This window comes from Amblyomma americanum, chromosome 1 (genome assembly GCF_052857255.1).
Source record: "Amblyomma americanum isolate KBUSLIRL-KWMA chromosome 1, ASM5285725v1, whole genome shotgun sequence".
Classification (NCBI taxonomy): domain Eukaryota; kingdom Metazoa; phylum Arthropoda; class Arachnida; order Ixodida; family Ixodidae; genus Amblyomma; species Amblyomma americanum.
The window spans coordinates 60,863,721-60,878,506 of NC_135497.1; the positions used below are offsets into that span (position 1 = coordinate 60,863,721).

General features: G+C 52.0%; 1 protein-coding gene across 2 annotated transcripts in view; it reads left to right on the top strand.

Annotated features, from left to right (window-relative positions):
• The window catches only part of LOC144112865 (uncharacterized), a 565,400-nt gene that overhangs the window by 238,740 nt on the left and 311,874 nt on the right, over positions 1-14,786 (top strand). For both annotated transcript variants that reach the window (XM_077645681.1, XM_077645682.1), the window contains exon 3: positions 6,429-7,829. In XM_077645681.1, the coding sequence (XP_077501807.1) occupies positions 6,429-7,829 (1,401 nt within the window). The remainder of the gene's footprint in view (positions 1-6,428; positions 7,830-14,786) is intronic.

Sequence of the window (14,786 nt, forward strand, 5' to 3'; positions counted from 1 at the left end):
TGCAAGTGGCCTCACGTCCGGGAATACATAAAACTTTGTGTTTCGTCCATTTGCGAATTAAATCGTTACCATTCTCACCAAAATTCCTGCGTTCGTCCGCCCAAAAGTAAGCGCATTACCAGAAGAGAAGCTTTCTATTTCTTGGAACAGGAAGACGACGTGTAAACGATTCCTTATAATGCGAAACTTCAAACGCAACAGGATTGTGTATCCGCTGGTTTGGGTGTTTACTTCCGGTGGCACGAAAAATTTAATGCTTTGGAATGCTTTAATGGTTCTGGATGCACCGAGCAAAAAAAAACAAATCAACAAAGCCAAAGTGATGGGTGCCGACGGGCAAATTGTCATCCTGGCCGCCTCGGTCGAAGAGCTTCCGTCGGGGTGCCATTTCCTCGGGGGCAGCAGGCAGGCATGCCAGCCGCTTTCGTGACTCTCCTCGCGCTCCACGATAGATCGCTGGCGTCGTTGCACGCACGGCTGGCAGCGGTTTCCCGTGCGCGCGCAAAGCCTGCGCCGTCGCGATAAGTGGGGCAGTGAAAACACATGCACGATTTGCGTGCAAGGCGTGCTCCGCAATGGCGGGTGCAGCTCTGCTGCGTGCCTCACTTATCTGGCGTCCCTGAATCTTCTTCTTGTTACTTTCCTCTCCGTTGCCGCTGCTGCTGCCGGTCCCACAAAAGCTGCGCTCTGCTCGCTTCTTGACGCCGTGTCTGCAGGAACGCGGCGTGCCTCCGCTGAACGGGCTTGGGAGCCGTCACGCAAGCACCCGCATTCGCGTTAAAGGCTCAGTGCGGGCTTAACTGCACGGAAGGAGAAGATTCAGCGCGTCTGTTGAACCGTTCAGTCTGCAGGTGGCCTGGCAGTAAGAAACGGCGTTCTATGGGGACTTCGGAGACGCGCGCAATTCCGACTGTCGTCACCCAGTGGTGTCCTTTCAACAGGTACACCCGTAGCCAAAAAAAAAAGATACTCTGCGGAAGGTATGCAGGGCTCAGTCGATCGGCAATGCAAGCGGAAAAACTTGACACTTTCACTGGTGATGTTAAGAAATTTCCGCTCAAGTTGAAGGTAGTTGTGAGGCGCAATTGAAGGGATTAAAGTGGTTTTCATTTTACTCTCTCTTATTAGAAATTTAACCTATAAAATTGAATATAATGCTGCATCTCTTCTATAAACTACATTACTATACAATCAATAGGGTGAATTTGCTCGGATAAGCAATCGTTCATTTGGTGAAAAGCACCGCGCATAATTGCAGATAAATTACCAACTGAAAGATGGCGACAGGTTGATAGACGCCATCTTCATGTCAGCTTACCTGGGCTTGCCGTTCTCCCAGACGCACACACGCACGGTTTCAACCAGAGTTATGCGCACAATTCGCATCTACGCGTGCAAACTTTTTGTAAACACTCCAGTGGGAGTTAAGAAGCGATTTGCGTGTTTCACCAGTGCACAACCTTATGAATAGAGCGCACACACCAATCCAGTTACCCGTTTTATTCCTTTGTCCCCTCTTGGGTGTTACAATGCATTCACGGGAACAGTGAGCGGGAGAGAAGCTTCGGTCCGTTGGAAGAGGACGTGTCTTTGTTCCAGAGGGAGCCAGGTCCTTTCTTCGGCACGTTGGCTCGCGGACTGAAGGTTCGCACCGCTCATATTCATTTTGTGCTGACAAGAATCCCAAAGTTCCTGCCTTGCATCTATCGCAGACTTACAGCAGGACGCCATACCAGCTCGTATGCTTTTGGAGTCTTCAAATGGACAGGTGGCTCTGTGAGCACGTGGCGTTTGACGTATGTACCCAGGGAATCAACAGCAAATGAAAAACTTCAGTCGGTTTTATTCTTTCATTTCGAGAGCCAGTTTTGCCTCGAAATAAATTTCCAGCGCTTTTAGTTACGTTCCTCTTTGTGGACACCCGTACGTTGCAGCCGAAGCGACTAAAGTGTCACGAAATAACGCTCGTGCCGACGAAAGTTCTGATTACAGCTCTGTACAACTTAACTTAGCGTTATCTATTTTGTTCTCAAGGCCTGGTAGGTGGTACAATAAATGTTGCTATAATACGGATCTAACGCGTTACAGCCCATGCAAAAGCCCTAGCTCCCTCAAGAGGAGTAGTGAGGCACGCATAGGCAAGCTTTCACGCCAACCATAGCGCCTAGTCGTTTCGTACGGACGAGCGTTGTATGGAGAAATTAATGCGCCACTCTCATCCTCTGTGTCCGAGAGTAAGAAAAAAGTGCGATGATGATTGCGCTCACGTGTCTTCTTTCAGCCCTACACCGTCTTGTCTGTCTTGCTTGTTTACTACTCCTTTTTCTTGCTCGAGATGAACACGGGCAAGAATTAGTTCGCTCGTAATGGTGCGCGCGTACCTTTAACACGGCTAATTAACCACGCGACAGATGTACCTTTTATAGCTGGCAAGAAAAAAAAAATAATGTTGGAAGCTGACATCTAGACGCTACGCTCTGGTGACAATTACACCTGTCCCGTCGGACCAGACAAGAGGAAAAAAAGAGCAGAATAAAAATATCAAAGCGCCGGTGATAACGTTACGCGCATGCTTTATTGTTCGCGCCGCACTGCTGCTCGTTGTTTTATTTATTTATTTTTTGCGGGGTGTGTTCTCTTTTTCTTTTCTGAGCTTAAGAAAAAGAAAGCCTCCCTTAACAGAGGACGACAGCTCGTAAAGCGCAAGGCTAGGTGCGAACATTTTGGCACTTAATGAGTCTGGACAGCTTTCTCAGCCGACTTCCCCCCCCCCCCCCCTCCCTTCCCCGTCGCCCAAGTTCGCGCCAGCCGTGCCTTCAGGTGACGACGAAACAAGTAAAAATGTTTTCGCGGCAGCACTCGCGGGCTGTTCTTTACCGGTTAACTAATGAGTCTATCAGCCTCGCTTTTTTCTTTGCTTCCTTATTTCAGTAGGTGTCACTTTACGCCACGGCGCTAAAATAAACGCCGCGAGAGGTACGTGGCTTAACGGCTTCCGGGGCTTTTTTGCGGCCTCATTATAACGCGGCGCTACTTTTGGTCTCTTTTTAGCAAGTCCCGAACTTTGTCTCTGGCGTAATATTTACAGAAATGTGAAAAAATCTACAACCCAGCGATATTCTAAAACTTAAAAGCGGGATTCTGGGCCTAATCGCTCACCAAACTGCCCAAATGTGAACAGGAACATTGGTATTGCGGTGTTTAATGAAAATGATGCTCTACATACCTTCCGCCTGTAGGCTTTCCTGGTCTTCCGCTGTTTTCCGCAGAAATGGAAGGAGGCAAACGGAGCTGGTAACGGGCTGTCGATTTAAGGGCGCCTGAAAGAAAATGAGGAAACGGAATGGATATGAATAAGAAAAATAATAAATGCGAAAAAAAATTACGGTGATGAGAAGACGATAGCGCCCCTTTTGACGGCAGAACACCGGGCAGGGGGCGGCCTTTGACATTCCCTCAGCCAAAGGCATCCCCGATCATCTTCCCGATCCTCTACCGAGTATAAGCCCATAAACTTGTTCTCTGTAATCGAATGCTATGGACACTGGTATATTGACAGTAGGACTGATCAGAAGGTGGGGAAAAACGCGGTTATTTGAAGAGGACGCTCTCGCTTGTTACACCTATCATGAGCATTAGAAATGTCTGTACAAGCAGAAATGACGACCGTCGTCTATAAATAGCCAGTGGGAGGTGACAAGCTGTTCACTGGGCTACAAACGAATTTAGAATATTACCTATACGACCTTATATATTATACTGCATCTTGGCTATAACGAGCCTGGGCATGCTACCTCGGGTATACGAAATTTGGTGTCTGGAATTCGAATGTAGGGAACACTTGGCTGCTCACTCATACAAGCGGTCCACCGAGGGCACGGAGCAAGACATTACAGGAGGTGAAACTCCCGTCTGCGCGAGAGAGAGCAGGCGATAAGATAAGGTTAATAAAGTCACAATTGTATGCGCCCACGGGGGCGCATGCGGTGGCGGCGCCTTGCAGCGCCTCGTAGAAGCAGCAGGAAAAAAATAAAAAATGCAGCACCGAGCAGGCGGCTCAGCGCGCTCTCCGGCGGCGCGCGCTCAAAGCAGACGACAAGCAGACGACACGGGTGTTTGCTTCAGCGGGCACGCCGTGACGTTGTATTTCAGTAGTTTCTTTCCAGGCCGCCAGGCGCCGCCAGCAGGATAGTGGCGTCGCGAGCTTGTGACCTTTTCTGGTCGCCGCAGACGGCGGAGTTTCCACTACTTATAGTCTTCCTCCGTGACCGAGGGTCACTTAAGTTTATTTCCTATCTTAGCACGAGTGTGGTAAACACTTGTAAGCCTTGCACACGCTGTTTGCGCCCCCTTTTCGCGCGTTCTCAGCTCGACGTCATTCTCAGCTGAGACTGAAATGGAGGTAGCGTCGTAGTAGCTCGTTCACAGCAGAAATAGCAGAGGTCCAGAAAACTCGAAAGGTGTCAGAGGGGACACACACGCTAACAGCTATGTTGCCTCAATGCGTGCTGAGCACAAACGCGTTAAGGGTAGCTTGCTGGCGCTTGCACAGCGGGGTCCTCTCGGGATCACTTCGGCGTGGCGACATTGCCATACAGCCTGTCCTGTGGGCATTAAACGCGGTTAAATGCTTTCGGGGCTCCCATAATTTCGGGACAACTTGGTTCTTGTTCCCCCCTAACCTGCGCGTGTGCTAGAGGAGTTGCCGCATCTGCTGCATTCCTCGCCTTCTGAAGTGCGGTCCTGGCCGATCTTTTACGGACATAAGCCGGAAAGAGTACTGTGACTAAATTAGACTGTCTATCTGAGGCACTACAATAGCCCACGCACATATTTGGTACGTTAAACCGCGTATACAATGGCAGGAATATTAATAAGGCTTCCTGGTCACACTGAAATTGATTTTTAAATAAGCGGAAAACGAAATAAACGGCAATTCAGAGCCGGTTAATTATCTCTCACTCCTGATAATGTGAAAAATTTTTATTCTCCCTTTCACAGAGTAATCCGACTGCCACCGCATCGTTTTTCCTATGGGTTCAAAACCTAATTCAAGATTTTTGCCATAGAGAATACAAAAAAGTGTCTTACAAAAAAAGAGAAAGCGCTCCAAGCATGCTCCGCAGTTTCACTTTCGAAGGCACGCTGCTTGGTCATAAATAGTACAGTTATATTTGTTCATGTTGCAGTTTTCGAACTGCATGCGCAACTCGCAAACGACGCCTTTCGTATCTTTGTGTTCAACACAAAGGTTTAACATCCCAACCCTTGAATTTGCATTATTTTTAGCCGGTATTTCCGAGCAGTATGCTTATTACACCTCCATGATTGTTTACAGTGCAGCTGGCAGTGAGCGTCGTGTCGCTCAGAAAGAAATCGAAGAAAAGTCTTCCCGCTAAACCGCTGGCTTGTTCATGCTCAAAATTCTCACTAAGCAGTAATTTCTGTTTTTTATTAGTTTGGTCCCGGTACTTGCCTGAATCGATGAGAATTAAAGTCCGCATTGCATGCAGCAATGTTGGACCGAAAAATACGTTTTCGCAGCAGTCGCACCAGCAGCGCCAGCTCTTGTCGGCGGCAGAATGACAAAAAGGAGTCGAACGCGAGACGCCAACCGAAGCACGCTCCCAAAGCTTTCGGGGGCGAGAGATGGCGCTGCCGGCACACCTGTTGCAAAAATGCTTTGGGGTGAAGCATCGCCGAATAGAAAGCGAACTTTATTTTTCACCTGGTCAAGCAAGTACCCGATCCAAAGTAGTATAAAAAAATTACCAAATATTACCACCTGTCTGCGAAATTTTAGCAAGAAGAAGCCAATGATTTAGACGGGAGGATTTTCTTTCAATTTTCTCTGAGCGACGCAACAATCAGTAGATATGTGAACATTTGCAATTCATGGACAAATTCATAAAAATCACACGTCATCTTCCGTTTTATAAGGAGGAATTAAGGAAAAAGAATTACAACAAAACGGTCAGGCATACTTATCTTGATGTATATGGGTTTATAGCGCAAACAAAGATAAGGACAAGAGGGACAATACACACACACTCATAGTTAAACAGGCATAGTTAGTTTTTGAAAGACGGCCAATTTGCTTGTATATTCAGGCATTTTCATTGCATTGACAGTGTATACGTAACAGACAATCAAATGATGTCTTGCATAGTTTAGTAAATGCCTGAAAACTTTAATCGCTAATTTCGCGTCTCCAATTGTGCTTTGTGGAGCTTACAGGAGCCTCTTTGGAATGGGTCAAGCTTGTATGCACCGAGGCTGTCAAACGAGCTGGTTTTGCTGCCATGTGGTATACTCGTAGCTCGAAGCACGGCTCACTAGCTGGTTTCGAACACGTGGGGCTGCCAGCTGCGGGCCGTGTTTGGCCCCTGGCCCTGAACGGTGCGTAACCGATGGCGCCCCCCACGCAGATCTACCCGGAGGCCGGCGGCGAGCCGACTTCGGGCGGCGGCGGGCCGCAGCGCTCTCCGGCGCCGCTGGTGGCCGTGCAGTCGACGCCGACGCCGCCTCCGAGCGAAGACCACCTGCCTAGCGGGGGCGGCAGCCTGCCGCTCAGCGCCTCGTGCCACTCTCTGACGGCCGCCACGACGGGCAGCAGCCTGGGCTCCTCCATCAACGACCTGACGCTCGAGGCCGAGCAGCTGGAGCGCGCCATCCGCGCCAACGACGTGGCCGCCACGCGCCGCCTCCTGGAGCTGCACCACGGCCGCTTCTCGGTCAACCTGCACGGAAGCCTGCTGGACAAGAGCAGTGCTGGCTCCGCCAGCCAGGACATGGAGATCCTGCTGCGCAAGAGCCAGACGCTCATCGACCGCTTCGGGCGCGGCGACTCCGTCTCCACCGACCTGGAGCCCGTGCCGGCCGTGTTCGCCTCGGCTCTGCACCTGGCCGTCGAGCACCAGGCGCTCGACGTGGTCAGCCTCCTGCTCAAGTACGGCGTCGAACCCAACGAGGCCGGCGTGCCCCTGGGCAGCCTGCGCCGCGGCAGCTCGGCCACGTCCGAGGCCAGCGGCTCGCTGCGCCGAGCCACGCTCAGCCCGCGCGGAGGCGGCCCCGAGCAGCAGCCATCGCCCGAGCTTCTGCGGCGCCGGAAGTACGTGCCACTGCGGCCCGAGCTTGCGGCCACGCTGCGCGTGGTGCGCCACTCGGCAGACGGCCGCGAGATCACCTTCGAGGAAGAGTACACGCGCGACTTCCTCTACAGCCTGCCGCCGCTCTTCCTGGCCGCCGCGCTGGGCCGTACAGCTGCGGCGCGGCTATTGCTCAAGTACGGCGCCGCCGCCAGCCCCCGCGACAAGAACGGCGTGACGCCGCTGCATCTGGCCGCCTGTCAGCCCCAGCCTGCTTGGCCCTGCCTACGCCTGCTGCTCGAGGCAGGCGCACGCATCCACGTGGCCAGCCAGCGCGGAGCCACGCCCTGCGACCTGGCCGAGACCGACCTCAGCGCCGTGCAGATATCGCTGGTCGAGGCCGCGTTCGATGGCGCGCAGGCCGCCGCGACCGCCGCGGCTGCCGCGCTGCAGACGGCCAGCCCCGGACCGGGAGCAGCTAGCGCCGTTCCCGCCGCGGCAACCTCGACGGCGCCCGCCGCGCCGCCCGCCAAGCCGCCCCCAGAGGAAGGGGCACACGCGCCACGCTCCAACATCCTGCGCCGCCTGCAGGACTCGCGGCCGGGACAGACGCACCGTGGCTCGGCCCGCAAGAAGGAACCCCCCGACGAACTGGCCCCGTCTCCCGACGGCGCTCCTGGACGCCAGCGCAGTCCAGGCGTGCTCACCGCAACGCCCGACGAAGACAAGCCGCAGGAGCGGGTGAGTCCGCCTGCTTCTCCCTCCCTGCATGGGGCTTGGAGGTTGGTGCTTGTTGTCTCGCTGCTCTGCTGAGCGTCGCTGGTTGCTTTTAATTTGACCGCGAACACCGAGCGTTTGGAAGCAAAGCGAGAAGGGATTCCGTTTTGTGGTTGCTGCTAAGCTGCAGGGCGCCAGTGCATTAATGGCTCACGTTCGGTCTGCTCAAGGAGCCTTACCATCCCGCTTTTTAGGCACGCGCGTGGAGCCCAGCATCGTAAGAGGGCTATCAGGAATCATCATCAGCCTGACTGCGCCCGCTACAGGACAAAGGCCTCTCCTTTATATCTCCAAATAACCCTGCCCTATGCCATCCTAGGCCACCTTATCACCAAGGAATAGTCAGCACGAAAATGTGCCTTTGGGACAATCCAAGTACGTACACTACAGTCAAGCTCAACTATGCACGTAATGGCTGTTCTGTCATGGCGGGAGGAAGGCGGCTAGGTTCGAAACCAGCCTTTTAGGCTTCGCTGCGGCTTGGGGAAGATGGAAGGGCACAGATCCCGGTGACAGCCAGGAGAAAACTGGGACCAGAATAGCTTGACGAGGGAAACGTATATCGGGAATGGAAGACGGGGGTTCGCGCCGAATCCCAACCCAAAGCTCGGCGGCTATCCTCCTCCGCGTCCACTTCACTTGTGTGTCGCTCCATCAACGTGGATCGCATTGCTCCTCTCGCGCATTCTGGAAACCAATTCTTCTTATTCCGTGGAGCCAATCGGTTGGCTCCTTATTTTCTCGTTTCTGTCTGTGCGCGAGTGTGCTCGCGCTTGTGCACCTGCGTGCGTGACGCAAAGGTACGCTTGCGCCGCAATCCCGCGTCGTTGTCGGTCGTCATCATCTCTTCTCATTTCCAACGAACGCACGAACATCGTCATTTGGACGCTGACTGCAGCCGAAATCACAAAAGGCAAGGGTTCTTTGCTTGGACATGCATTAACAATGCTGCCAAGCTTCCCTCTTGCGATGTAGGGGTAGGAAAAGAGCCGCAAGTACGGCACAGTTTAGAGCTTACTTTGAAGTCCGGCAGAATACTGTACGCAATATTGGCCACAAAACTTGTGCAGAACACTCGAGTAGCTTGCAGCACACAATAAAAGCGAAATCAGACAGCTGTTAACGGGCGTCAGGTCCCGTGCTCTTTCCCACCTGGCTTGTAGGACGGTGTGACTCTACTCTGGTGCAAACTAAACCTGACAATGGCGGCAGGGTGTCCCGTCATTCACTGTGGCAGTGTACCCGCTATAGCACAAGTTTTGACGCCGGCCGCACAGGTCCATTCAGTGTCCCATCCCACAGCTTGTACGCAATCGGATGGAGCACGATGTGACGGCTTCCTCAGGTGGGCTGTCCTTCCAAGTTTCCAAGAACACCACACAGCTGTGGAAAGCGCCGCCTTGGGGCTCATGGCTTTCAGTCATCAGTGGACAAGCTGTGAAACAGTCTGTAGTCTACCCCTCATGAGCGGAAGTGCTGTGCTTTGCTCATACTTGCTTCTTTTCTTTTTTTACGCTCGTGTTTTGCATACAGACAGCGCACAAACATCATTGTCGCGCATCTACCAAATCTTTTTCACAGCTACGGATTCCCTAGGTTTCTCGTCGTTGTAGTAGTAGTAGTTGTGCGTAACCGGAGGTGCTTACTACCGGGACTCTACCGAGGGTGGTTACCCTAAAAGGAGGGGGGCGTGGTAACTGTGGAACATGGAGGAAGGGAAGAACTCAGGAGCGGCAGTTACGTCACAATTTTTGAAGCCGGCACCCCCCTGCTCCTCCTCTACTTGACCGCCGTCTCAACGCGCTTGCGCATGTGCAGCCGGTATTGCAGCAGACGACGCCGCTGCGCACAGCGTTGCTATTAGAGAGTTTTAGTTTCACTTACGTAGAGGCTTTACGTACGTAGAGCTCTTACCGGTGACCAGTACGCATGCGCAGAACGCTAAGGGTATGCGCGAGTTTCACGTACGTACGTGAGATTCGGATTTTTACGTTGCGGTCTTTGCGTTGCTTGCGTACGTAGCGTTGACAAACATCGCGGCGCCTTGCCCGCCGCTTCACAGCGATAACAGCTTCGTCGCTAATCCCTCGACGCGATATCATGTTCTAAACTGTAGTATTCGCCTTCGGTTTGCCCATTCTTACCCTCGCATAAGGTTTCAAGCGACAAATAGCTTTTGTTTATCAAACAGAAGGGCGATTTTTCAGGTGTTAAGCCTGACGAAGTAGCGTTGGTCGTCGTCATAGCAACGGTCTCGCTATGATTGGCTTGGCTTAAAGACTTGTCTTGGATGATTTAGGATACAACCAGTGTCTGTGTTTCTTAGTAGATGGAGCTAGGCGTAACGCGCGGCGTGCTTCGCGTACGTGTAACTATAAGGGTTTCAAACGACCTGCGTGCAGGCTACGTAGGCTTCTCGTCGTCTGAGTACATGAACCCTCTACGTACGTGAAACTAAGACTCTCTATTGTCTGCCCAGTCGGGCAAACACTCCCAGTAGTCCTTGTGAGAGCGCGGGACTTCTGGCACACTTTTTTTTGGCGTGCAGCTCGGATAGCGAGGGCTTCTGAGTTTTCCTTTCTCCATGCTCTGGAACAAGGAGGGTGCGGAAGGAGCGTAAGAAGGCATAACCGGAAGGCGTTACCGTTCAAGGAGGTGGAGGAAAAAGTAGAGGAAATGCAGGGAGGTTAACCGGAAGAATAATCGGTTTGCTACCCTACACGGGTGGAAGGGGTGAGGGGATAAAAAATGAAAGAGAAATGAGAGTCACTATGGAAAGTCAGCGTTCGTAAAAGTCACAGCCTATCGGGGAGGCCAGAAGTTAGCAAGAGGCGGAGCAGGGCCTTGGAGGCCTTCACCGCCGATGATCGCCGCGGCCAGTGGCCGAGAATCTTTATTTATGTCAGTGGGCGTGGTTCTACACGCTCCGGCGCACGGCAGAGAGACTGCCTTTTGGCGCTATAGGCACAGCATTCACAAAGAATGTGGGATGAGGTCTCGTCATACCCGCAGATGGCACATGCAGGGCTATCAGCCACACCGATTAAGAACGAGTAATGGTTGGTGAAAGCTACACCAATACACAGACGACACAGCAAAGTTTCTTCACGTCGTGGTAGGCCGGATGGAAGCAGGAGCTTCAGATCTGGGTCCAAGGCTTTTAAATGTGAATTGGAAAATTGGCTGGAATTCCACGTGGCAAGCGTTATAACCCACGCAAGAGTGCGAAGCCTGCCCGCTGCATCTGATCTCGAAAGGGGGATCGACACAAAATCGCCGTCAGTACTTTGGAGGGAGGAAGAGGAGGGTTACCGTAGAAGGATGGGGGTAAGGCGAGAGTGTTGAAATGTGTAAAGACATTATGGTTAGCAGTGGAACTATCCGGAGGGTGGTTACCGCGTAAAAGAGGAATGTATGGTGAAAGCAGAAGAATACAATACCGGAGGGTGGCTGCCATGGGAACCACCCAGAGGGCAGTCACTGTGCTAGGAAAAGGGTACGGCGATAGCGGAAGAGTACGCAACCAGACAGGGGTTGCCATGCGAACCTCTCATAGGTTGGTTATCGTGGAAGGATGGGGGTGTGGCGAAAGCGTAGGAATGTGCAACCAGATGGTGGTTTACCACTTGAACCATTCGGAGAATGGTTACCGTGGAAAGAGGAAGGTATGTTGAGAGCAGAGAAATGCGCTACCCGAAGGTGTCTGCCAAAGGAACCACCCGGAGGACGGTTACCGTCGAAGGAGATGGGTATGGTGATAGCGGAATAACGCGCAATCAGAGAGGTTGCCATGGGAACTGCCCGTAGGTTGGTAACCATGGAAGGAGGAGGAAGGTGTGGCGAGAGTGGGTGCATGTAGCACAGTCTGTCTGCAAAGCCTGCGGCAAAACAGGCCACCCGAGGAGAGACAGCGGTAGCGACGCCACGCGCCAAGAACAGCGGTCTAGAGAGGAGCGCTAGTCGAAAAGCGAGCATGTGTGGAAACCTTGAAAGAATGCTTTATGACTATAAATATATGCATGTCTCTCTCAAATCGTGAAAGAAAATACCCCAGCAGCTGTCGGTGAATTTCGCGTTACAGCCTTCCTGTGAGTTCGTTTACAGCAAATTACTGTTACGTCTGCATCAGGAACTTTATCAAGGTAGTCAGCTTGAACACTGCTTTTTTCTGAACTGAAAACTCTCGTGTTCGCCGGTTGTCAGTGTAAATTCTCCTCAGCTGGACAAATGTGGGAGAGCGCTGTCATCATGGGTGAAAAGGGGAGGGGGGGGGGGGCATATGCAGCTATTGGTGGCACCTATTCGCGCCGTAGATGAGCGGGAAGCATAGGATTTTTTGCTTGTTTTTTCACTTTTCTACCCCTTTCGCATATGTATACGCAGTATATTGCTCTAAAGCAGTGTTTCCGTCGCTTCTAAAGCACCTGAAGTTAGTCTGGGAAATGTTCTTATACGTAGTGGCGATATATGCTGGCTGCCTGGGCTGTCCACGGCGCGCCATGAAAGCGGCTACGGACGTTTGTACTCCACCTTGTTTAATTTGTGGCAGCAGAGAGGAAAGTACACGAGCGTGAGGGGACGGGGTAAACAATTCTGCTGTTCTCAAGCGCTCGCGAGCCTGCCATTCAGGATGTTTCGCGCCCCTGACTTCGTTGTTTCGCGCGAGCGCCTGCGATGCTGCTCCGGATTTCATATCTGCAGCAGGCACTAATCTTCTGCTGATGGGCGCGTGCCCTATTTCTTGCCTTAATTATCAAGGAATTAGAAAGGCCTCGCATTTGTGGTGTTAGTGAGCTCATGTGCCAAGGCGCTGCTGAAACACTGTTTAACGAGTGCTTTCAGGAAAAACTCTACACATCTACCAACTCTTTGCATGTTCGTGCTTCAATAATCAATCAAGATTTAACCGGTGTCAATGCAACAATTTTCTTTCTTGAATTCTACTGCATTACCACATCCACCGCCACACGTGGCTCATCGACGTACGCCATACAGCAACAGCGTACCGGCAGTCGTAGTTGCGAAGGCAAAAAATATTGTCACTGGAATAAAAATGCAACAGAATCAAATCATCGTTGCATTGCTTTATTCTTGTTTAAAGAACGTACTTGATCTGCAATATTTGTTTCGTTTTTACATTTGCGCCCTGAACTCCAGCCGTCCGGTATGCCGCAAGTGCACAAAATAAAATTTTTCCTTTGACATTTTGTTTCCTCAAAAAGAATAATGCAAAAAAACACATAGAGAGAGAGATGAGACGGTACAAGCGAGTAAGCGCGGGAGCACGGTAAACGGGCCGTCAAGTTTCAGCTTGCGTTGCTCCCGAAAACGAGAAGGCACAGATTCCCTTAAGCGGTTCTGTCATTGTAGACACAACGCCGCCGGCAACGCGCGAGTGGAAATAAAAAAAGGGAGGAAGAAAGGAAGTTTTGTTGTTATTTTTCTTTCATACTAGGCACTGCATGCCTGGCCGAGCGCGCCGCTCGCAGATTTGAGGGCGTATTGATTTTTATATGCATCTCGCAAAACCATGATCGGCACGATGGAGGCTTTGTAAAAACCTCGCTCGAGGACGCCCCTTGGGGGCCCTTAACCGCCTTCTCTTGTTGTGCTTTTCGCCTCTCGAAACTCGGCAGCTTCGCTGCATGATCGCTTCGCCGGCACTCGTTCGGCCTGGCCCCGCCGCGATGCTTCTTCTCTCCGACTGTCTCTGCTTGCGCCCTGAAAGAATGCAGAGAGAAAAAGAAGAGAGCCGTCCAAATCATATTTTCTGCATTCGCTGCAAAGCGTAACTTTATACAGTGTAGCTGCAAGAAGAATAAAATATCGGTGTTCGCAGGGGGCCGCCGTGCTCGTATATATATCGTTGCATCACACGTGTCATAGAACTTTCATTTCTTCTGTAGGCGCTGGGAAATAGGCTGAATCTTCTTTGCGCGCGTACCTTCTCGGCTGCATTTCTTGGGTGCGTTCGTGATCGCCCACTGAGGAGCCAGGCAGGCAAAGAGAGCCGAAACATTTTTTGTTCGCTTTGCGTTGGAAGGGGCGGGAGACAGATTTCGTCCTTTTGCAGCTCTCGCCAGCACATGCCGGCTTACAGTGCCGGTGCTACTCTACGTGTTGAACAGGTACGCCGGCACTGCGCTCACTGTAAAGCGCATAGACCGAGCTTAAATCCTGCACCTGAGGAATAATCATCCCTCGAAGAGGCCTTGTTGAGACTAGGGCGATGCTCTGTAATGGCATTAATGGTCGGACGGCTCTTCTCAGCTAGAAAGCGCAGCACTTGTCTACACTGAAATGCACATGACAGCATGCATGATGGCGTGATTTCGAGGACTCATTTCGCGACTTGCCGGCTTTAGGCGCTTAGCGAGCGGCATTGCATTCCGAAAACTCTCGACTCAAACGGGCGACTAACTGAAAGAACTGTTCAGAAAGCGGCGCTTGTACAAGAGCACTAGAGACGTAGGAGGAACGCGCGGCGTATGTACCCCCATGGACACGACGGCGGGGACCACGAGAACATTCGCTGCGCCTCAAGGCTTGCTCGCATTAAAGTGTACACTTACGAGCGCGGCATAACTTCCAGATCCGCGTAGTTGGCTCGCGAGAACCTGAGAAAAGCTCACTGTGGAAGCTGTCGCCCTGCTGCTTCCGCATTACTGCGAGCGAGCAAGTTGTGAGACAGGGCTTAGGCTTAAAAGCTCGCGATTAACATGTTGCAAGTTTTATGCGCCACAGCAGCCTCGCCTCCTCTGTGACCACCAGGGCGAATGAGGGGACCCTCGCCTCTTTCCCGTCTGTCTTTTTAATTTCCCCCTATACCTGCCTGGGACATTTCCGGTGACACCACTTAGCTCGGACAACAGTAGACAGTCTTAGTTGGGCGTACGCAGTGAGCATGTGCAACAACACTGC